This window comes from Choristoneura fumiferana, chromosome Z (genome assembly GCF_025370935.1).
Source record: "Choristoneura fumiferana chromosome Z, NRCan_CFum_1, whole genome shotgun sequence".
Taxonomy (NCBI): domain Eukaryota; kingdom Metazoa; phylum Arthropoda; class Insecta; order Lepidoptera; family Tortricidae; genus Choristoneura; species Choristoneura fumiferana.
In genome coordinates, this window is record NC_133472.1 from 16,213,126 (window position 1) to 16,238,058 (window position 24,933).

The 24,933-nt window shown below is 37.8% G+C and overlaps 3 protein-coding genes across 3 annotated transcripts in view; 2 read left to right on the forward strand and 1 right to left on the reverse strand.

Moving 5' to 3' along the window:
* The window catches only part of LOC141429439 (uncharacterized), an 85,108-nt gene extending 73,926 nt beyond the window's left edge, over positions 1–11,182 (forward strand). The window contains exons 3-5 of the mRNA XM_074089747.1: positions 105–557; positions 4,116–4,361; positions 4,726–11,182. Of these exons, the coding sequence (XP_073945848.1) occupies positions 146–557; positions 4,116–4,361; positions 4,726–4,883 (816 nt within the window). The 5' untranslated portion in view covers positions 105–145 and the 3' untranslated portion in view covers positions 4,884–11,182. The remainder of the gene's footprint in view (positions 1–104; positions 558–4,115; positions 4,362–4,725) is intronic.
* Positions 11,183–14,127: 2,945 nt separating this feature from the next.
* Positions 14,128–15,698, forward strand: LOC141429604 (MRN complex-interacting protein). The gene is made up of 2 exons (XM_074090004.1): positions 14,128–14,353; positions 14,781–15,698. Exons 1-2 carry the CDS (start codon positions 14,303–14,305, stop codon positions 15,510–15,512), a joined length of 783 nt encoding a protein of 260 aa, XP_073946105.1. The 5' UTR covers positions 14,128–14,302; the 3' UTR covers positions 15,513–15,698.
* Positions 15,688–24,933, reverse strand: part of Sulf1 (Extracellular sulfatase Sulf1) — a 75,725-nt gene continuing 66,479 nt past the window's right edge. The window contains exons 6-17 of the mRNA XM_074089793.1: positions 23,615–23,753; positions 23,309–23,496; positions 22,650–22,814; positions 22,006–22,180; positions 21,643–21,814; positions 21,335–21,486; positions 19,765–21,239; positions 19,205–19,319; positions 18,906–19,125; positions 18,645–18,776; positions 17,152–17,224; positions 15,688–16,414 (exon numbers count right to left, since the gene is read on the reverse strand). Of these exons, the coding sequence (XP_073945894.1) occupies positions 16,333–16,414; positions 17,152–17,224; positions 18,645–18,776; positions 18,906–19,125; positions 19,205–19,319; positions 19,765–21,239; positions 21,335–21,486; positions 21,643–21,814; positions 22,006–22,180; positions 22,650–22,814; positions 23,309–23,496; positions 23,615–23,753 (3,088 nt within the window). The 3' untranslated portion in view covers positions 15,688–16,332. The remainder of the gene's footprint in view (positions 16,415–17,151; positions 17,225–18,644; positions 18,777–18,905; positions 19,126–19,204; positions 19,320–19,764; positions 21,240–21,334; positions 21,487–21,642; positions 21,815–22,005; positions 22,181–22,649; positions 22,815–23,308; positions 23,497–23,614; positions 23,754–24,933) is intronic.

The window sequence follows — 24,933 nt, forward strand, 5'->3', positions numbered from 1 at the left end:
TTCTTTTATTTCTACAATAGAGTATTACCTAACCCTTGATACTCGTAGTAAATTGCAGTTGAACGTTAACGAGATTTAAGTACTATGAGCAGCTCCAATTTCAGATTACGAGTTCACTTATGACGAAGAGGGAGACAGCAATGGCATGCCAGTAATAACATTAGAGGTTATGTCGGACTCATCAAACACTGATATGGGTCCTGATGGAAGCTCCAGTGACGTGTCATCTCACAACACGTCAGGATCGGATGCTCAAGACACTTCAAGCGCTCATTTAATGTCTAAAAAATGTCAAAACAATGGAGTTCATGACTCTGAAAATTCCGAAGAAAGCAAAGAACAGGAATCTGCTAATGAAAGTACAAAAGCTAAGAATGATCTGCTAGAATACATGACGAGGACGGACGGTAGTGTCGTATGCAAGTTGTGCGGAGAGATACTTCAGAGTCGAACGCATTGGTACAGACACAAGTACAAAAGACATGTCATACAGCCGCTGAATCCAACTCCACTCTTTCAATGCGAACAATGTCTCGTCTTCTTTAAGAGCAGAAAAGGTATATAAAACTTTCTAATACCTATTTACTTATTATCTTTTGTTTCACTGTGTTTCCATTAAGTAGACATGTACACACAACAAGACTTTCTGAAGATCAATCAAGCAGGAAAGCATAGGTATATCTCAATTGCATTTGATTCCTCGGCCATTCTCATTTTATTGTGCACCTGTCTAATTTCTGTACCGCTTTTGTACCGCACTAGTGACACGGTAATTAGACTTGAGTGCACTGATAAATGTAAATTTTATACGGAATCTTCCAAGTTAGGTATATTTTATTAAGGTATGAAACTGACTGCTATTTACTCATAAACTACTCATAATTCTCAAGCAAACTTAGCCGTTATAGTTTTCCTTGAAAGTTTGATATACTTACTACCATCCTGATTTTTTTTTAATTTTTCCACTCACCGGGTTAGATTTTAGAGGGGGGGACGCTCGATTTTTATGAAAATTTGCACTTTAATGTTGAATATTTCGCAAACAAATCACTGAATCGAAAAATCGTCTTAGCAACCCCTGGTTTTAAAATACCTATCCAACGATACCCCACACTATAGGGTTGGATGAGAAAAAAAATCACCCCCACTTTACGTCTATGGGAGGTACCCTAAAAAAAAATATTTTTGAATTTTTAATTGTACCATTTTGTCGGCATAGTTTACTTATATATCCATGCAAAATTACAGCTATCTAGCATTGATAGTCCCTGAGCAAAGCCGCGGACGGACAGACAGACATGGCGAAACTATAAGGGTTCCGTTTTTGCTATTTTGGTTTGGAACCCTAAAAAGCGGTACGGTATTTAGACAGGTGCACGACAAAATGAGAATGGCCGTCCTATAGACATTAGTGAGCCCGTTAAGTATATGATAGGTATAAATAAAATATATCTGAAGATTGTCACACCACACCAGCAATGCTGAAATGAAGGTGGGGCACTAGGTAGGTAACTGTTTTCTTGGACCGTTTCGTCTCATTTTCAAATCTCCGATATATTATGTGGTAGAGCCCCAATTCGCAGGATAAGATGTAGTTAGGGAACATAATGAAATAAGTACACTAAGAGGCAGTTTCACCACCCATTGATTAATTTTAATTGACAGATAAATTTGATGCCGTCTCCGCCTATTCGAAGAAAACAAACAGAAATGGCATCACATTTATCCGTCAAATAAATGTAATCAATGGATGGTGAAACAGGAGGTACGTATCATTGATACTTTAGATTTTATTGATACCTAAAATACGACGATTTGCCAGTCGCTCACGTGTTCATCGAAACCTTTGCTCCCCTTCGCGCTATCCTAGGAATCTGATATTAGCATGGAGCCTAGGATTTACATACAAAGAACAGAAAAGTCAAGAAATCTATAATTTTCGTCTTGCCACCCCTTTAAACGAAATGTGTGTGTGTGTTTGTATCGGTATATAAAACTATATATGTTAAAGTGAGAAAAGTTTTACAAGTCAGTTTATGACTTGGCGTAAAAACGGTTTCCAAAGATAAGTACCTATGTGCAATGTCTTAGAAAGCAGACATGTAATGTGAATAGGGTTGCCAGATACATGCATTTCATTTCCGGGACAATTCGAGGGTTACAAATCGGTAGTAATATCAATATCATCAATAAGTAAATATCAATACGAGCACAAAACCAACTATTTTCTTCAAATTGACGACAAAATCGTTACAGTTGGTCGTTTTAAAAAAGTGAGCCCAGATCTTGTCATTTGGCAAGTTTTTTGAAAGGACCTCAAAAACAGTTCTCAGGAATGTGCATTCTAAATACAAGCCGGCAATGTTAACCGCAGCTTCAATTTTTAATATGGAAGGCAATACTGCTGCGCTCTCGTATAGTCGAAACCCGGGACATGGAAGTGTAATTCCTGGACACGGGACAAAACACGTAATTCCGGGACAATCCCGGATGTCCCGGCCATCTGGCAACCCTAAATGTGAAGCCTATGATTTACGTACAAAGAACAGAAAAATTGAGAAATCTGCAACTTTCACGTTCACACCGCTATAAAGGGATCTGTAAATCAAAGCAGTAAAACTGGGGTACTTGCTGAAAGTTCTAAGAAAGACGAAATTTGAATTGCTAGCTGAGTATTGCACATAAATAACAAATAAAGTTGCAACTTTCACTCTCCAGCTTATAATTGAGGGTGAAGGCTTGCATAAGAACTAGTAAAATTATAGGCTATTTATAGGTACTTCCCAAACCACTAAATTTGCTACGCGTAGGTACTAGGATTTGTACAGACACATCAAAATAGTTGATCTAAACATAGGGCACCTTACAAAAATACCCTTTCCGCCCAAAACAAGACCCACCTGCGACAACCGCAGAGGGTCATGGCAGTAAGGGCAAACGAGGGCGTACCGTACCACCTCATTCGAGGCGGCCTGCGTACTAACGGGCACCCCACCGTGGGAGCTGGATGCTGAGGTGCTGACCGACGTCTACCGGCGGGTAGCCGAGGCACGCGCCAGAGGGAAACGGCCGTGCCCGGAAGAGATAAGGCGGTGGAGAGAGATCTCACGCCAAAGTCTCTTCCGGAAATGACTGTAGGCTCTAGAGGGGCTGAGCTCCGGCCACTGGACCATATCGGGAGTCCGACCCGTCCTTAAAGGATGGGTAGATAGGAGGTGGGGCGTTGTTTCCTTCCACCTGGCGCAGCTACTGTCTGGGCACGGCTGCTTCGGCAAGTACCTACCTGTGCAAGGTCGGTAGGAGGGAAACAACGCCCATGTCGCAGGCGAGTCGAGCGGAGACGGTTAAACTATGACTCCCGCATGGCGCATGGCACATGGCATATGGCACAAAGATGCCCGTCCCCCGCTGTTTGGGTCCCTTAGCTGGTAGGTGTACCAAGTTTTCCGGCGCGCCTGCAGCAGTGAAAACAGGAGACAGAAGGACTCCTGAAGTCGGACCCAAACACTGGACTACCGCCGTGCTGCTGGGCCATGGATGCGCATAGGCTGCAAAACGGCGATGAAGAGGATCATTCAGGGGCGGGAATCCCACATACCATCGTCAAGGCTTTTCCATAAAGGATTATTCCATAAAGCATCCATAAAGGATTTTCCCCAGGCAAAGAAAGGGCACTTTACAAAAAGAAATGAGATCCAACAAAAACATTTTATGCGAAATTGGCGGTCGTGACTCATAAGCTCATAACAATTTCGCTGTAAAAAAAGTTATTTTTATCCCGGGAAAAGCTAATTAATTCCCTAAGCCCTGACTTTTTTAACTCTACACCTGGTTTAAAAAGTAATGTCTTGACCGTTTCACATACCTACATATAACATGTCAGTTGTGAGGCTTGGGCGCTAATTTTACATAAAATATTTAGGCGGGATAAAAATTATCTCAATGCACACAGCAGATACCTATTACTCGTATTTCTAGTACGAGGAGCTGCCCTCTGTCTTTCCCTGTAGTGCCCACGCATTAAGTAGTTTAGGTTGGCGTTGGTAGATAGGTTATTAGAATCGTCAAGTCCTTTAAGCAGTGAGCGTAACAAATTCAAAACTTTTTTTTTCTAGGGTATATTGGGCATCTGGCTAGCAGACACAGTGAAGTTTTAACAGAACCAAGCCCGGTTATAACACGAACTGAAACTGAATCCGATCCTGAAACACTGTCACTACAGACGCTCGCGAATATGAAGCAGGAAACCGACCCTGAGCAAACACTACCCAAGTCAAGCGTACAGAATCATCAAGCACCTGCACACAGACATGCGGCGACCAAAACATCGGACTCTAAAAAGACTAGTAAGGGAACCAAAGGTAAATACCGTTCTTTATTTCAAGAACCAGCGTTTTTTTTTTCAATATTTCAACTACAGATTAACAAAAGACATTTTTTTTATTTCATTCACACACCTAAATAGTTAGTTTCCCACTTGAAATACATTGCTACGAGTTGGCTACGAAACTGAAAATCATTACCTATATTAGAATCGGGAAAGGGGGGGGAGTAGTTTATTTAAATAATTTTTCGTCAGCCTGTCCATTTCTCATCCAAGATACAAGTTAATATTGTATGAGTAAATTAAAAGACTAAATGATGGAATCTAATCCTGTAGATTTTGGGTGCCACATTACATTTTAATTAGGTTTTTTACATTACATTTTATTTTAAATATTCCAGATCATCGAAATAGGGAAGACTGGGAGGAGAGGCGTTATCAGGAGGAAAAGTTAGTAGCGGATATCATAGATCGCGTGAAAAGGGAATGCGAAGCTCAAGGTTCCGGAGGCGGTGCTCGCCGCGGCTACACTCGGCGCACCACGGTCATGCACACGTAGCGCCGCGCGCACGCCTCCATGTGACCGCGAGGTTACAGTCTGCCTGCCTGCGGCTCTACCGGCATCATTTTAAATTAGATGCTTGGTTATTCTATAAGTATACAATGTGCCAAGTAAATACCGTAGTATAACAACACGTCGAAGTACGCAACAAGCTGACGAAGATTACGAACGAACGAATGCCAAAATAATTAGCTCTAATTTTTTTTAGCTTCTTAACTTTTATTAAATCTAAGTATTACTTTTAAAAACTGTGACTCACAGAACGGCAGAAAAGTTCACTTCTAATTGTTTATAATTTCACTTGAGCTGTAATTTTTTACGACTTACAAATGTAATTTTCAAGTGAAGTAATTTCAAAAAAATTTAAGACTTATATGTTCATCTGATGCGCCAAACACTAATTAAATAAGGCCTAATGCTCTACAGATAATGATCATGTGAGTAAATTTCAATCAGTGATGCAACTGTAAACGCGACGTTGATTACAATCAACTGAGCCTTTATTCGACACCGTCCAAGTCATATCTTAAATGGCAACGTGCAAGCGATAATATGCGAAGTAAATATCTGAAACTTATCCAATGACTTAATCTGGTCATGTAGTCGCAAATATTGTTAATGATCGTGAATGAATTAATATGCGGTGACCGTTATAGCTTCAATTAAACCCAGTTTTCATTGACCCTTTTGATAATACTAATTTACTAGTTTATTACGACAAACTATTGAAATTTAAGTGCCAAAATCTAGTCCAAAATGTAAATAGTTTAGTATCTAAGTTAATACTTACAAGGATTGAAATTATTGTTACTGGAACTAGACATGCCCGGCCCGGTCCGTGAGATAATGCCAATGGTATAATTCGTGTCTGAATTGTCAAATTACACCTACAATGTAACAAATAATTTAATGAACGTGGCAAAAAACGGAACTACTTAACGCGGCTATCTTGCAAAACTTTTGTCTGTAACAGGCAGCTGTGTTATCTTTTGTTCGTAGGTTGTATTAATTATTCTGTGGTAGTTTTATAAATATTTTGAGACTAAAATACTAAAATTATAATACTATAAAGCGTCCTCGAAACATCACCCACGTTCATTAAGATCTTTGTCGCATCCAATCCACTGTCAAACTAAATTATCAAATGCATTTTTTGTTTCTAAATATGTACCTTACCTTACCTACTTACCTACCTTGTGTAGAACGAGTGACACTTGTGAGTATAAAAATAAATAATGATTACGAGTATAAATGGATAAGTATACCATGATAAAATATTTCTTTAACTTTTAGTAGGATATTGGAGGCTAGAAATCCACGAGTTTGAGGATTTTATGGTGGTGTCGTAGGGCACTGATACGACCAACGGCTAGCAGCCTAGCCTCGTGCATGGATATGGGCAGGCGCTTATACCATGTTAAAATAGCCAGGCTAACTAAAATTTAAGCGCTGCAAATAAAAAGTAACTGCGCCAAATGAGTACTTGCGTGAATTAAAATGTTGTGTAGGTACGATTGTATTCAAACTGTCGTTCGGTCCCTCTGACACTTAATAGTATTTGATGATTTGAGAGTCGAGGGACGGTACTTACGAACTTCGATTTTCGAATTTCGGAGTATGCCCTCTGGTTCCTAATTTATTCTTCGATATGTTGTTGACTCTGTGCAGAGTAATACATTAATATAATATTATACTGCTTCCGCCCTCGCGGTTCGCGTCTTCCATTATACAAATAGTTAAGTTTTACGTAGTTCGGGTACAAAAGTCTGGTTGTATTTATTTTGATGCATTATAATACGAGTATAATTTGATGTTAATAGTTATTTTCATCTTTCCTGTTCCGAAATTTTAATTTTCATGGGTAGATAGCCGGGTGGAAAATTACGTTAATCTCTTGCCCCCGAACGCATATTTGCCATAATTAATTTCAGATATTGCAAAATATTTACAAAATTATTCTAATTATAAATAAACCCGCGTAGCTCACCCAAAAACTATGAGATTTGTCAATTCAAAGACCTCACACTACACTAGCGCCTCTAGTGGCGAATCCATTCGCGATAGCCCTCATTACACTATACCGGGTGTTTCATGTAATAGAAACAACACGCTAAGCCAATGCTTCCTTACTAATGTAAGCACACGATGATTTAATGTTTCAAGGTCTTAAACAGCTACTGAAAGTCAACAGCGTGACAAAAGTCGCTGTCAAAAGGCCGTGCCAGGATAAGCTGTCATTCTGCTCCCAGCGAGTTTCGGCTTGCAATTTTTATGGATCATGTGGCACCACATTAGTAATTAATCTGCAAAACTTCAGCCCCTAAACTCTATAGTTAATAGTAGATTGATAAACAAGGGTTATAAGTGCGAGAGTGTAAGAGCGAGGGAGCTTATAGTTCGCGGGTGTAATTGATCATTTACCTACACTCGAGTTGAGCACTACTTTTCATCACAAATGCGAGGAAATAAAGATATATACGCAAAGATGTATACGCAATTTGTAACAGAGCGGAAGAAAATTTATCGCGCCAAACCGTCATATGTTTTTTTTTAATGGCCTCGCGCTCTTTAGCTTTGGCACTTTCAGCCAGCACTGGCCATCAGCATCAGGTATGCCAGCATGGAGGTTTGGAGGTTGGATCCCGTCCCATATTACTATACTCCGTTTAATTTAAGGTTTGAAATTGTAACATACTTTTCTCGGTATTTCGAACACAAATTGACTAAAAATACCTACATGTACATTTATTAGCGATATTTATTATTTATTATTATAGAAGTTAACACAATTTTAAATAGTTTCATTGTTTCATTTAAAAATCGGTCAAGTGCGAGTGCGAGCGACTCGCGCATGAAGGGTTCCGCACCTCCGTACAATGTTTTAAAAACAAATAGTTCAGTAATAATTTTTTGTAAAAAAATCTAATACAAGCTTTTTTGTTGGCGGTACTTTTTGCCCCTGGTTACCAAAGTAGGTAGTCGTCAAGACGAATCAAATGAGACCAAAATCGATGCGGTCATGTCCTTTTTTTTTACAGAGTTCCTATGGCCAACATCTAACTTCATCATCAGATCAGCTGTACGTCATAATAATATTGCATTGTCATCGGATTTATACATGCATGAAAAATTTCAGCTCAATCGGTTGAAGATAATAATTATCCACTTCAAATTTAAGTTGAAATATTTAATATTTTATTTAAATTATTTAATTCCACCTGAACAAACATAATTAGTTACATTACATTACAAGTTAATAAAAACATATCACCAAAATGTAAGCACTAGGTGCAAGTATTTTGAATGATGAACAATTTTAAATTCTCATCCTCTTTGGCTGTCGCCCTGTCGGAGGCTGAATAGCGCTTTAGGTACTAAATACTAACCACTTACATTTTATTACGTAACCATAAAAATGTCATTTTTAATACAAGCTTTTTTTTGCTGACTGTACTTTTTGTTGACTGTACTTGCCTTGTCACCCAAACTACTTTCGCATAGGTACCAAATTTCAGATCGATGCTATTAACCGTTGAAGTGTTCTGTCCTGCGGAGACGATCCTGGCTGGACTACCAGGATGTCACTACTAGATTAATGTATTGTCACGCGATTTACATATATCTAAATTTCAAGTCAATCTGACTACTGGAAATTGATCAAATTTAACTTGCAAGATTACACAGACAGACAGACAACGGGACAGGTGAAACTAAATAAAAGCTTGTAAAAAGACGTTTCGCAGCGGAATATGTAATTAACTCCTATCATACTATGTTGTTGTGTTGCCATTATTTCCGTTACCGTAAGACAACCGATAGGTTTTTTTTTAAATGTAATTGGCCAGTATTTAATAGGTGCAACATGCACGATTCTCTAAAGAGGTTTCAATCATTCCGCTTTACATTATAGCGTTTTTAGGATGTATGTTATACATTGTACATTGTGTCTCAAGGGCGGTGAATAAGTAATTACGAACGAGAGTCTAGACTGAGGGCTTTAATGAGTCGATGTTCGTAATTCTAGTACCGCCCGTGCGACATACAATGTTTTTTCATCACATTTGTGAGTAAAATTTTATATTTCTAAAAGAAAAAATAGAATTCTTCCAAATATTGGCGATACCTTAGGCTGCGCTCTTGGTAGCGCCGCTCTCCCTCCACCTCCCGCAGCATGTGCCTGACGTGCGTGTGCATGTGGTCCTGCAGCAGGAGCGCGCGCATGGCGCAGCACCTTCAGTACGGGCATTGACTCATTTACCGACCTTGGGCTTCATGACAGGAAAATTTGTACGCGCAATGACTCATTTACCGACCATACATTGTATGTCGCACGGGTGGTACTAGAATTACGAACATCGACTCATTAAAGCCCTCAGTCTTCGACTTCGGGCTTCTAATAGACTCTCGTTCGTAATTCCTTATTTACCGCCCTTAAGACACAATGTACTATTTCATACCTCTCCTTCAGAAAACTAACTTTTCCTCCCTGACGAGAAGGAGCAAAGTGCAACTTTTCTGTTCAAAGCTTTTCTAAGTTGCTTGTTCTTTAATAATATTTAAGTAGCTTTTTTTTTCATGTTTCTTAATGCTCGTTATGAAAACAACTTTTCATAAGCAGCTTTTCAGCAGTTTTTTTTTTCCTTTTTTCTACGGCTTGATGAAAATTACTGTAATTTATGTTATATATAATCATCATATTATTCCGTATTTGTTGTAACTATAGAGTTTAGGGGGCTGACATTTTGCAGATTAATTACTAATGTGGTGCCACATCATGCATAAAAATTACCTACAAGCCAAAACACGCTGGGGGCAGAAGAATCACATCATATCCTGGCACGGCCTTTGAGCATTTTTTGCCATTTTTAAATACAAAATTTTGCAAATGGTTGGTGCAATTAACTAAGTTAAAAAAATACCGTAAAAAAACCTTGAAAATGAAATTAATTAAACGTTTAGGTACTGAAAAGGTAAAATACCCATCTTTTTGGTAATTTATTGGTTCTTTACATAAAACTCCCTGAAACGTATGAGTGGACTGTAATAAATAACTAAAAGCAAACGAGGAAATAATATGATGAAATTGAAATATACTTGGTAACACAACCACACAACACAACGCAATAATGACAAGTAACAGAAAAAGATACAAAAAAAAGAACTTTACAAAAAATACAACAAAAAAAGTATGAAACTCCAAGGAGTTTGCTACACTCCCTGTACATTGACTGAAAGAAAGGCCTATTTTTAGTGACATTATTTTTCTACAGGTACTAATGAAATAGACTTGTTATTGGTACTATTACCTACTAAGAGATGTAACTCGTAAATAATAAACATGATAGGTACAATTTTACTTATTGTACTCACTCGCTGTAAGTACATCGTGCTCATCACTAAGTAAGATTAAGTATTTATCGTTATATTTTAACTCTCTCTCTATCTCTCTCTCTCTCTCTCTTATAATAGGTAATTAATATTATATTTCATTACCAATATTAATTGCGTGTAAATAACTATTTAAATTATGATAAATACTTACCTATTTATTTATAAGAATGAGAAGTGAGACTGTACTATAAATAATTGTAATGATAACGTTACAAAATATCTCCAATCCATCGTACCTAAGTAAGTATACCTTTTATAATTTTTAGAATGTGAGAGTTTTCTGAGTTGTTATGAATGCTCGTAATAAATCTATTTTAATGTCATCATAATATTTTATAGCAACTAGTAGGTCAGTAGGTAGGCAAATACCTAGGTACTCAGTACTTAATTCGGTCGGTCTAACAGTTTCAGAAGAAGCTTAAGGATGTAATTTGGCTCTAGATAGGTACTAAGGTACCTACTTACCAAAACGTTTATGTACCATGTACCTATGCTTAGTGGAGAAATGCGTCAAAAATATAGATACTTAGGTGCTTATTTTGTTTAACATCTTTTAACTGGTAATTATGTAAATTGATATTTAGGTACTAAACGATATGTAAAACTCTTACACACATACATACATTTATGTACTTAAGTATTATTAATTGTAACTACTACCTAATTATTATTACGGAGCGGGTACATGATGGATGTGTCAAATTTATTAAAATTAGTTATTACCTTAAAATAGTGCGATCGCGCTAATTGAATCTTACAATCATAGCTACATCAATGTTTATATAATGATGTAGGTATCATCTATTCAATTATCCACGACGGCAACGGCACGCCAAGTTAGCGTGGTCCTAGTCGTACTATACCTACCTATACGAAAGCTGTGATTAATGTGGCTAAAATAAATTATGTGAAACCTAAAGATAACAAAGCTTTTTAATTGTTATTGACATGTGCCTAAATTAGCATAATCTAGATTGTAGCACCTGTGCGACCGAGCGTGCACGGCATTTTTCGACTCTTTCTGCCAAACAGTACCCCTAGTGTAAGTTTTCGGTTACAAAATACGTCTCGATCGCGTTCGCGTTAAAATCTTAATTTATATGGAAACACGAACAGCGCCTCTAGCGGAACGTTTGCGATGTTCGTGTTTCTATACAAATTGAGATTTTAACGCGAACGCGATCGAGACGTATTTTGTAACCGATAACTTACACTAAGGGCACTGCGCACCTGAAGCTCAGAATATCATAATGTAAATATTGCAGCGTTAATTCTTCAATATTGCACTTATGAGAGGATATTAAAATATTTCTCACTTGCTGTGCCTTCACTACTATTTTTTGCAATCGGTAGGTGTACAGTCGAGTTCATAAACTTGTGAGCAAAATTTTTATCAAAAATATCTGACACGACTCTATTGTTAACGGCGTAGAAGCACAGTAGAAGCGTGTTCAAATCAAATCTTTGCTCACCAGTTAATGAACTCGACTCGACTGTACGTACGTATTATGTCTCCTGACTTCTTTGTAATGAAACAAAGAAAGTATAATTTTGACTTTTCTTCAGCCGACGCTGCGGCCCGCGTGGCGCTGTTCTTATGCCACATTTACACTCGCGTAAGCGAATACTCGTACGTAGGTACGAGTCGCGAGACGAGGCGCGAGGCGAGGTACGTGGTGAGGTGAGTGTGACCCAGACGCGCGCGCCTCGCCCCTTCCAACGCTCGCGTCCGGAGCGGTTTTTGGCCACGATCGCGACGAACGCGAGCTTGGTGTTTACTTACATTGCCGCTCTCGCTTCATTCGAGTTTGAACCTTGTGCTGCGCAGGTTGAAAGCTGAAAGATAACTGAACTCGTCACGAGAGTGTAAACAGGAAGCTCATGTACCATCGATCACACGAGCCGCGGGCTGAGATACGAGAAGAGCCGCGTGGTGAGGCACGAGGCGAGTGTACATTCCGCATTAGACTAAATAAGACAAAGTAGATAATCATTCATCTTCACTGAACTTCACTCTAGTTCTTACTTAACTCTTATTTGTTTTTAATGTTGTATAGGCACAGCTCAGTTCCCGATTTTCAAAAACATTATTTATGATAAAACATGTGTTAGCTGTATGGAATAAGTTTCTTTGATTTTCTTTGATTAGATTTAGCTGTAAGAAGCTTATAACCAACCACTTGACAGTGCGGAGCGCGCGACCGATATGCCTCAAACCGTTCGGGTTTTTTATCGACAGAGAGCAGACGGAACGCGCTGTGTCCACAATTTTGAACTAAGTACAAGGTTTTGAATAAAGAAGAAATACTGAGGCGTAAATTAATGTTTACTCATTCAAATACTATTTATAAATCAATAGCATTAGCCGTGGTGGCCGAGTGGTTTGACCTATGGCCTCTCAAGCAGAGGATCGTGGGTTCAAACCCCGGCTCGCACCTCTGAGTTTTTCGAAATTCATGTGCGGAATTACATTTGAAATTTACCACGAGCTTTACGGTGAAGGAAAACATCGTGAGGAAACCTGCACAAACCTGCAAAGCAATTCAATGGTGTGTGTGAAGTTCCCAATCCGCACTGGGCCCGCGTGGGAACTATGGCCCAAGCCCTCTTGTTCTGAGAGGAGGCCTGTGCCCAGCAGTGGGACGTATATAGGCTGGGATGGGGAAATCAATAGCATGTAAGTTATAATTTATTCACAAAATCAAGGTTAAACTTTACGACACTGACGGACGGTTTGAAGCATTTTGGTTTGATACCATGGTATCGTCGGACTGTCAAGTGGATAATAGACACTAGAGAGTGCAAGCTTGAACAATGTGTTGAAGTCTTTCTGACTTAATATTTTCATAAATTTATTTTATTGGCTATAATTTTGAGGCTTTCTTTAATAACTGAAACTAAACATAAAAAGGGATAATCAAAGTACATCGTAAACTCTAGTATAGAGTATTAAATTTTCTTGAATAAATATATTTAATATTCAAATAAACAGAATGGCTGTATGGATGTCTGATCTTTGCCTTTACCTAAATAAAAAGAGCGACACGGTAACGAAGCGGCAAAATACCGAAACGTTAAAGTCAAACAATTGAGTTCTTAACTTAAGCAAACTTGAAGTAGGGTCATCGTTCATCCACCATTACCTCTCATATTTCGTTTTATATATTTTTTTTACCGTACAACGGCAAAACCTACTAGACACTGACAAAATTGTCCTCCAATGGACAGGGCCATATTTTTCTAAAAAACCAACCAACTTGAAGTAGGTAGGTCATCGTTCATCCACCATTACCTCTAATATTTCGTTTTCTAGATTTTTGTTACCGTACAACGGCAAAACCTACTTTGTAGACACGGCAAAATTGTCCTCCAATGGTCAGAGCCCTATTTTTTTTAAAGAAACCAGAGGCGTCTTTACCTATAGTATAGTGCGTTGCACACAGGCGCAGCGTTATTAGGGACGCCGGCCGCGGCACTTTGTACCTATTCAATTTTGACCGCGCGCTTCCACGATGGCGTTAAAGTAATAATTGCACACGGGCGCTACATGGGCTAAAGACGCCGCTAAGAAACAACAACAACTTGGAAGTAAACAATGTTCACCGCACACACGTACAATACCGACATGATATTTTGTGATAAGCCCATAGAATAGAAACTCTTGTGTCAGTTTGACACCAGCAGGGCTACTACGAAACTCGAACCTCGAAGTTCGTATCGTACCGTCCCTGTCGCTCTCGTATTAAATAGTATAAGTGTCAGAGAGACCGCACGACAAGAACTTCAAGTTTCGTAGTAGCCCTGCAGTTTCTATGAGCGTGTACACGAAATATCGGTTCGGTATTTCCATGTCGGTATTATCCATGCCGGTAAATAGTGTCACTCCAATCAATCAAGTCAATATTATATTCAAACAATCCATAATTCCATAGTATTAGTACATACCTATGAATCAATCGCTTGTTGCTTGCATCGTGACTTCTTTGATAGAATTTAGTTACTTAGCTTTCAAGTGATTTCAAACTATGCCACAAACTTTCCAAGTGTTACGTTGTTTTCAATGTTTAATTTTTCAAGTAAGTATCTTTTAAAGTGTTTGTTTACTATTGAATTAATTAAAATTGACATTTAATTAACTAAGCAAGCAACACAATAACCACCCTGAAGGCCGCCTTACACATGCTCGTTACTAGCATGCTAATATGCATACATGTCCTATACACACATGCTAGTAGGTAGTATTTGCTCAATAATAGCATGCTTTCGTGCTAGTAACTAGCATGTGTACAGTACCTTGATTCTTTTATTTTCTTGAGACCATTTTGCTTACTGAGGTACATGGCCAAAAACAAAACTTTCTAGATTACGTTGTTAAAGTAACAGTCAAGCACCTGCCTGAATTAAATTATTTATTTTGTGTTTTTCTTGTTGGTACAAAATCGTACTGGGGTTTGCGATGTATTTACACATGTCTAATGATTACTTACACTTTTGTTTGTTTAGGTACATCCAACAAAGAAAGCCAACAAATGGAAATGTAAAATTTGTGGTGAAAACCAATCCATTAAAAGGTTTTATGGACTCGGTACAGGTAAGGAGTGCAGATTACATGTTCAAAAGCTCAATGAAATACAAGGAGATATTCACAATTCAAATTTAAAACTGGAGGACACAGACGAAAGTAGTAACTCTCAAGATGAAGAAACTATCTCAGACAGCAATGATCAAAATGAAACTGTTGTGAAAGAAATCAATAAAAAAAGCAAATGGACTGATTATGTAGATGTGGTCGAAGAAAATGACCAGGAAGTCCTTGACAAAAACATGTATCTAAATGAAACTGAAGTAGTATTGGAGTTGCCAAAAAAGAAACCACGGAAATCACAACATGTTGTTAATACACCTGATTCATCCAGTGAAAACAAATATGTACCAGCAACAAAAGTCAACAATAACTCTACAAAAGACAAAACTGTAGAATCTAAACAATTTAACAAATCCATTGTAAATTTAGGTCACACTGGTCTCACAGGCCCACCTGCAGCAACAGAAATCCGTAAAAAATTTGATCTATTGTCAAATCTCAACAAGTCTAAGTGGGCTCAATATGTAGAAGAAACAGAAATCCTAAATAATGAAAATCCAGCTATCAATGACCAAACTGATTTAAAAGATGCACCAAATATTTTTTCATTATTTGATGACGATAATCTTGATGCAGTCCTTGACTTTTAGTATTTAGATTTGGAAGTATTTAAAACAGAAAAATTAACTTGTTAGAATATTAGCAGGAACAGACCAGGAACCTACTATGTACAGCCTGCTATTTAAGTTTATCAGCAATTTTTTTTTTAGTATTCATATAAGTATTACACTACTTCTGTTTTCACAAGCCATTAAAACAACAAAATTATTTTAAAATGTTTTATTATTAAAACCAATACACATTTCATCACAATGGCAACAGTTTATTATCACTTAATATCCCTACTAAATAGCATACTTCCTACCATACAGACTGACTGATTAAATAATTTTACATTTTTAGGTGACAGCATGCCCTGCTTTAGATTGCTTTGGCAGACATGCTAGCAGCTCTGTATATTTAAGTATGTCTACAATTTAACAGCAATTATGACATATAATCTTAAAGGTTCTACATGCTTTTAGAAAATGGTAATAAGAATCCAATTAAAGCTTAACAATGGAGAGATCAGAAAACACACTTCTTATAATTATAACCTACACTGATTGATAATACCAACAGACTCCTGTCTCTCCACAAATGCAGTACCTATAATAAAAAAAGACTATGGGGTCACTTTCTTGTTTGAGTTATTTGACATTTGAATATTTTTATAGACAGACACATGTTAACTATAATAACAAGACAATGGCGCAAAATGCATGTGTATTGAACTAAAAAAATATGATATACTGAACTAATTTGTATTTGCCATCTTGTGGAATATTTTGTAACTGGAAATAACATTAAGGCCTGCTCATATGTTAACTGTTTGAAACAGTATCATGTTCTACAAAAGTAATAGTTGGACTAGTAAGATGACATGTGTCGGCGGCGATGCAGAGCCCTCGCGCGGGCGTACCGGCGCCCGTAGCCGCTCCAGCGCCACGCCCTGACAAAATAAATAAATAAAATAATATCTGTACTCAATTTAACGAATTATCCTGACTAACAATACTAGTAACATCATTACCACATACATCTCATTAGGAATTCGGTGGAGACATTCTGGTGATAATTATGTCTTAGGGTTATTCGCAGTTGTTCCTTCATCAGTACACTGGTTTTGTTATGTCAATCCAATTTATAGAAAGGGTAAACATACGCCATTAACCCGACCACAGACATTTAATGATGTGAAAATCTAGAATCTATTGCAAAATAATTAATCTGTTGATTTAATTCCAAAGACTGTTATAAAAAAGATGACTTCATAAATGTCTTTTTTTTCGTGCTACGGGTCAAATTAATTCTTATGGCCTAAAGATCAATCGTTCCGATTTTCATGCTTTTAACACCATGTGCAGCTTTTTTTGGCGTACACCGCTAGCACTAATTCTTGTTAAAACACAAAACCGAAACTTAAGGTACAATCGTTCCTTCATCACTTGTAATGGAACAAGTGCGAAAAAAATGCTGTAGTTCCTTTAAAAATACTGACGAAGGACTTACTTGCTACGACAATGTCACAAACATAAAGCGTATGAATATAATTTACTTATGTCATTATAAACAGTAAGTAAAACCCATAGATTGTTTTAGGGTCTACGATAACTGCTATTGTACAGCTGTTTCTGTTAATTGGTTGATTAATATAAAGAATTTTAGGTTCAAAAATTTATTAAATACCTCTCATTATACGGAACTGATTCCCCTCTGAACATTTGGTTATCGTCAAAACGCCTCCTGTCGTCAGTGAGACCTAAAATAAAGAAGGTTCATTAATATTTATTATTTCAGCCCTCAATATAATAATATCTAACAATAGAAACAATCCGAAAAACCGGCTATGTAATTTTGAACTGAGTCCCACTTCTGAATACTTCTGATGTGTTGGCGACTGGCTGGCTCGAAGTCTTCTCTTATACTCTATTTGTTCTAATAACATTATTCAAATGACACCATGATGATTACCTATGTATTTATTGTAAGGCGGTCGGTAGGTAACTATTATTTTATTTTTTCCAACAGAGATATAATGCTTGAAAAAATGAAATCACATTAAAACTGCAGATTGTTCGAATATTTGAACTCAAATTCGCTAACAAATTGTTAAATTACTGCGTAGGCACTTACTTTCTTTAATGAACGCCTTTACGAGTATAATGTTGTTTCAATAGGCCGTAATGAGGGCTATCGTTTTTCGTCTTTCTAGATGGCGCCACTGTTGCGCGAGGTTTTTAAGTGTGGCCCTCTGCTGCTTTTTTTATACCACATACATCCCAAAAAAAAAATTGTGTCGCATATCTTAGTTTTATCGCTTGCATATCATAACTGCCTATTATATTTCAGAAACAATATAAATGGCCCTTATTAAAAACTGGTATCCATTTTGCATCTTAATGTTCACATTAAAGTACAGTGCATCTTAATGTTTACATTAAAGTATCGGTAATACTTTTTTTAACAATGCATATCTGTACATATTGTAGAAAACTTATGACATGCATGTAGATAATAATTATTATTCAGTCAAGGTCAAAGTCAAAGTCAAGTCAAGTCAAAGTCAAAGTCAAAATACAGGCCATATCTGAACATATTATAGAAAACTTATGATAAAACCACACTCGTACTTTAATGCCTCTCATTATGCACCAGCCACATAAATAACTATTAAAATACAAATAAGACTTTCAGTTCGATAGCATAACGTTGCAACCAACAAATAATGCTATTGCCATTTTTAGCACTAGGTATACCTAATTACCTAGTGCCATCCACGAAGACGCGTGATTTTGACAAAATTAGACATTACTGACATTGTAATAAGAACCATGGCACGCGTCATCGTGAATGACTCTACCTATACATGCAAAAATATTGATAGTTTGCGTAACAGTGGGAGGGACTCTAGTTACGTCAGTTTGGCATCTGTCATTTGAATCATGTTAGTATGGTTTATGCATGTATATATTAATTACCATTATCCTTGTAAAATGATGAAGGGTCTCATTTATCAAAACATTCTGGATACATGCAGTTTAAATTCATCGTCAACATTTTGGTTCGCAACGTAACGTTACGTAAGGTTGATTGCCAAATCACCATTAAAATTTCAGGAATACAATTTAATTAAATAAAATCGATGGACACAGAGAAAAAAACACTATAAGAAAACTCACCTTGAGGGTTTGAGTACGAATGTCGTCGACACGAATACCCTCGACAACTTAATAATTGTTGAAGTTGATTATGGAAATATTCTCTTTCCATTGCAGTCAAAAATTTAACTCTGTTTTGTGTTTCAAAGGGATCTGAAAGCCAATACATGGCATTATCATGGGGGGCAATGTACTCGTAACCATGTCAATAAGTAGACCAACGTACGAGAATATAGTTCGAAAAGCTATAAAATTGTACTAAAATGCTAAATGTTAACTTACCGATTCGTAAATTATAGTAAGTTATAAGTCCAGTAACAAACTCGCAGTAAAGCAAATTGTGCGTGGCGTTAATAGTTCTGACACAATTGTAGGTGTTGTTGGAAGCGCTCATACAGAAGCAGAACGGTCCTGCAGTCCAGAGCGGCGCTGTTCGCCAGTGATAGTTGTCGTGCCGGAAACAATTCATTCGCTCAGACTCGCACAGCCTTTCCAACTCCGCCTGAAAATACATCAGAATTGGTCGTGGTTACCTCTAAATAATCCCAGAATTTTCAAAACATTATCCGGTAAGCTCCTACCTTTTTCTTTGCCTTTCGTAATTTCTTTCGAAGTCTCTGTTCCTTAAGTCTTCTACTTTCTTCTCTAGCTTTGTGTGCTGCCTCTATATAGCTATGCCCGAGGCCTCTCATTCGTCTGTGTATGCCAAAACAAATATTTTAGTCAAAGTTATCACTCATAGTAAATAACATTGGCAAGACAGCCCCAGACCCCTAATGTTTTTTGTGCAAGGAAATCGTTTTGATAACAAACCGAGTATTTTTGTCCAATATACCGACTTCAGAACGCCTTATGTTAAGAATTGTTATAAGAAAAACGTACTGGCAACCACCTTGAGGTAGAGCAGTGATGTTACTTGGACTATTATTTATTCAGTGGTGATGTTTTAGGATCACGCAGATGGTCGGAACTGGTCGAACGTACTGCGGCCGACAGCGCGGTAGCATATATCTGACTTATCTATAAGTCGTATTATAAGTGTTGTGTTGACTGAAACTGTTTGTGATTGTGGTACTAGACACTGTCTTGCTGATGGTGAATTATTAGATAAATGCGTATACCGTAAGGAAGATTAACCCACCTGTTTTCTTCGCAGTAGCAAACATGTTTATCTTCATTTTCTATAAACAAAGGATGTAGGCGTCTCTGAAAATCGTCCCTTGGTTTATTAAATATATTTGAGCTACCCATATCGATTGAAACCCCCTTATTAGGGTTTCTCTGTTCATATTCTGATGCGTCTAGTCTTGCCGGACCTAAGTTCGCCACTGGCGAGACTGTGCTTATTATTTCTGTTGCTGGTAAAATGGATGTCGTTTCTGTTTTTCCTATCATAGGTAACTCTGAAGATAAAAACTTGTCAATTGCTGAAGTAAAATTGTGAATAGTCTGTGAAAAATCAACAGGTAAGTGTTCTGTGGAGTGATCTGTTGGCGCTACATGTTTGGCAGTAGAGAATTCGAACTCCTGAATGGTTTCCGTGCTAGTTGTAACATCGGTAGTTGTTGCTACACTGTGTGATCCAATTTCTTCTAATGTTAAATCAGTCCTATCATATGTGTTTCGATCTATTATTATAGTAGTAACTTGCGGCTTTGGTAGTATAGTGTCTAAAATTAGTGAATCCTTTGTAGCATACCCTTCGTCTGTCATATTCATTTGGTTAGTCGAAAATACTTCTGGAATTGTGTCGTTTCTTAATTGTGAGTCAAATATATCATCTTTGGTATTAGCATTTATCGTAGGAATGACATATTCATTAGATTGGCGAAACTTTTTATCCAGATTAGTTCCGTTTCTGTGTTTTGATTTGACTCTATGCAATCTACCTTTTCTAAAGTATTCTTTTGAACTGTTCTGAGTAGGCACCTCACTTGTGTTGTGTAACTGGTTATTAGTCAATGTTGATTGTATGGGTATTGTTTCCACAATGTTTGAATTTGTAGCAGGTTTAGTCGTTTTCAGATGTCTTTTGATTTCCTTTAAATCTTCAAGTTTAGTTTTTAACTGTCTAATTTGATCTTCCAAACTTAATCGGTTAGTATGCCACGCTTTCAAATCCTTATATATTACTTGAGAACAATTTACTGTACCGTCTCTTTCTATTTTACATTCTAACGAAGTGTCGTTGCCATTGACGATCGCTTCATTGCGTTGTTTATATCTATTGCTCCAACCCTGAGCCTTGCGCTTTATTCTTGTTTTAACTATCTTATCTTTGGTTCGTTCATAAGCCTCTAAAAAGGCCTCAGTTTCCTGTATAAGTTTGTCAATTTTGTCTTTTAAATTTCTGTTTTCTAATTCGTTAATAGGTTCATTTTTGGAACTCAAATGACCAATGCTGGGATTTTCCTTAAGAATACTATCCACTGTGTTAGGTTCAAAAACGTCATTATCAATTGATCTACGGCTCCTAGTGTTGTTATCTTTAGTAGCTTCAGCTGGACGTCTAGCTATGGTGCCGTCCGTCTCTAGTCGGGTATAAACCAGGCCGCTCGGTGTAAAACACGCACACTTTTTGGTACTCATCTTCGGTGGCGTCACATTTATTTCGGACTGTAATCAAATAGTAAATATAGCTATAGACATAAAAGTGCTCACAGGAATAAAAAACAATTATTGATTTTCATAACCAAGTAACAGCACCTTACCTCATATTTACATTTATGTCTTCGCCACCTTCCATTGACAAATACGCATCTCCATTTGCGAGTGGCGGTGCAGGGTCCACGGACCTCCGCATTGGAGCAGTCATCCGCTAGTCGGGCTGCTTTTCCCGTCACTAAGCTTATATCAGCACTTTCTAAAAATGTCAATGATATTTTGCTTAAACATGATATTACGTATATATACTTTAAATATGAAAATAAAGTTATTTAAATTCATTGCCGGACTAATAATAGATACTAGCTAAAAGGATGGGGCTTCTAAAGATTGTCTAGATTATAGTTTTACTTACGGTCTAATTGTTTCTTTTCCAAAAGTGTTAAGAAACCTGGTCGAGTGTTTAAACTAGCCTCCTCTGATTCGAGAACTTTTTCAAAGCTCTCGTCCAAAATATGATTGTGACTTTCATTTGAGACAACTGCTTCAGATGATTTCTTCTCTTCAAAGTGGTCGGAATCCAAGTCCTGTAAAATCAATTCTTGTTTTACAATCCGGAGTAAGTAGTGGGGTATTTACTTAATTAATATTTGATTATGATTAACTAACATAGTATTATAAGTCAACCTTGCTACTAACAAATTATGAATTTAATTGTCTGAAATATATGATTTTTATTTATTAATTATTGTAAAATTTTAAATTGACGTGTGCTGACATCGTCGTCCTCCTCGTCGTCTGTGGGCTCGAGGAAGTCGTCGTCGGTCTCGTCGAAGTCGCCGCTCTCAGCCGACTGCGGCGCCTCGGTGCTGCTGCCGCCGTTCATCTCACGGCTGTACTTCTGCAAACGCCGGGCCTCCGCCAGGTGAGACTGCATCTCGCGGCGGCCAGAACTAAGAGAAAAAAGTTGACTCATACTTAGTGTTGAGATCTATGCACACGGCGTACTTTTTAGGCGCAGACGTGTGGTAAGTTTAGTGCGCCGAAAATCCATAACTAGCTATTATAAATGTCCCTGAATCTCGTTTGAAGCGCGTTAATTGCACGTCGTCTGCGCCTAAAAATACGCCATACGAGTACCTATGTGCATTTTTTTAAATTTACGTGCAATTAGATTATATTTGGTCTCTTCTACTTAGTAGGTATTTTTCGTTGTTTGTCTGTGGTTTTGTTTAGTTATTTATCAATGCTTATTAAAAAACAACTGCAAACTGAACTCCGTTTCCCAATTATTGTTTTTTTTTTTCATTATAGCCAGGAAGTAGCCAGGACATCTTTTTCTTTCTTTAGACAGTTAAAAAAACAACTAACTGCCTTGCTGTGATAGCAAAATTAAGCAATATAGGTACATAATATATATACCTCTCGACGAGGAAGGTGTCGGGCCAGTGTGCGGCGGCTTGTCTGCGCCGGCGCGGCTGCAGCAGAGGCAGCAGCGAGCGTCCGTCCATGTGGGCCGGCGGCACCACGCCGCCCATGTCAAGGAACGTCGGCGCCAAGTCGATGTTCAGCACTATGTCGTCCACACTACCGACATATTTGAATCAAGTCTATTGACAGATGCCTCACACGCGTTTGTATAGGTACCTGCTACTATGTATGTATATCATGCATGATGAAGTCTGAGTATTCGCTAATGTGTGTCAATAGGTAGTAATATAATAGGTAGTAATAGTAAAATACAGTACGCGTGTTTTTTTGTATGAAGGACTTAAATTTGTTAAACATGATGGCAGCTGTATTTTTTTTATTTTGTCCATGTTAGTGAGGGCCTTTCTAATCTAATAAATGACAGTTATACACCTATGATCAAAATGAGCAAAATACACGTATGTAATGATAGTAATTAAATAGAGGAGCTGTACCGGCGCAGATACTCGTATAGGTGAGTACAATTAGACATTATGTACTTTGCTTATTTACATTCTGATCTGACCTCTGATCTAAAGTTACTAAAGATTTTATGTAATCAAGCAACGGTCCTGTTTATGCGCCAATAAGGCAAATTGTAATTAACTTACACCGTGCCAGGTTCGACGCCGGGTCCTCGCACCAAGAATGGCACCCGGATGTCGAACTCGAAGGGGAAGCTCTTGCCTTTCACCAACCCGAATTGCCCCAGGTGATAGCCGTGGTCAGACGTGTACACCAGGTACGTGTTGTCTAATTCACCTAACGTTTTTAGTTCTTGATATACTCTCTCGACAGCCTGGAAATATACAAAAATGATATCGTCACGAAAAAATAACTGCAACATTTTTGCAAAATTAATTATAGGTGCGGACGACCGATGTCACTTCTGTCTTGATAATAAGATACGGCCTTACCATGTCGACACTCTGCAGTGTTTGTAGGCGTTTAGTCATGAGCAGGTCGGTGAACTGGCGGTGAATGGGCTTCATCTTCTCGGTCACGCGCAGGATCCATTGCTTGTCTGGGTTCGGGGCCATGTCGTAAGTGGGCGTGCTGGAAGTTAAAGAAACAACTGATGTCATTGATTGAGATGTCAGTTAATATGCGATGTACAAAATCATTGACATGGCGATAATTCCGTACCGACGTAAAGTCTAAGTTCAGCTGTCATCCATTTTCTTCCCTTAATTGTCACTCTCTAGCGACAACTTTGACAGCAACTCGCCTAATTACAGTGTCCATGCTTTATCTTTGAGAAATGCCGTTGGTTTTTGATGTTTATTAAAAAGCAGATTGGTGGGCGATCAAAAATTATCCTATAACCAATGTAAAAAATTGTAAGACCTGATAACCAAATTGTCTCTCATTTATATTATTCGATCGTGCCTATTATACTACATTTCAAATATCATTAAACATAAGACTTTTTTCATGGCAACCCTGGTGTGGCCTGTAATACGAGCAAATACATAATTAAAACATAGATCATACTCGTCAAACTGAACAACATTAGTACAGCGGCTTTTAAAAATAATTAGTTTTTAAATTATTATTATATACCTACACTTTTAAGTTTAATCGAAGAAGCAATGTAAAGCAAAATGCTTGATGTTTGTAGCGTGACAGGCGACGTCAGTTGTGTTCTATGATGGCGTACATTGATAGCAGTATTTAAATTGTATGAAAAGGGAAAATTCAAAGACTCCATTATTTTAAAAAGTCGCAAATGTTGTTCAGTTTAATTGACGAGGACGATCTATGTTTTAATTTTTCATCACACTTGCTCGTAAACAGTGTCGTAAAATGCAGGCTACCTTGGTCGCAACCCCCCAAATAAAACCCTCGACCTTAATGTGCTTGTCATGAAACCCGTGGTCGGTAAGTAAGTATTTGAGTCATTGCCCGTAGTACTAATTTTGTTGTCATGAAGCCCAAGATCGGTAAATGAGTTTGTTACTGCATGGTGTGCTGCTGCTCCGTGCGCGCGCTGCACACGCACGCCATGCACATGCTGCAGATTGCCAAGAGCGCAATCAGCGGTATCGGCAATTTTTGATAAAATATTAGTTTTTCTTTTACAAATATACAATTTTACTCGCAAATGTGATGAAAAACATTGTATGTCGCACGGGCGGTACTAGAATTACGAACATCGACTCATTAAAGCCCTCAGTCTTCGACTTCGGGCTTCTAATAGACTCTCGTTCGTAATTCCTTATTTACCGCCCTTAAG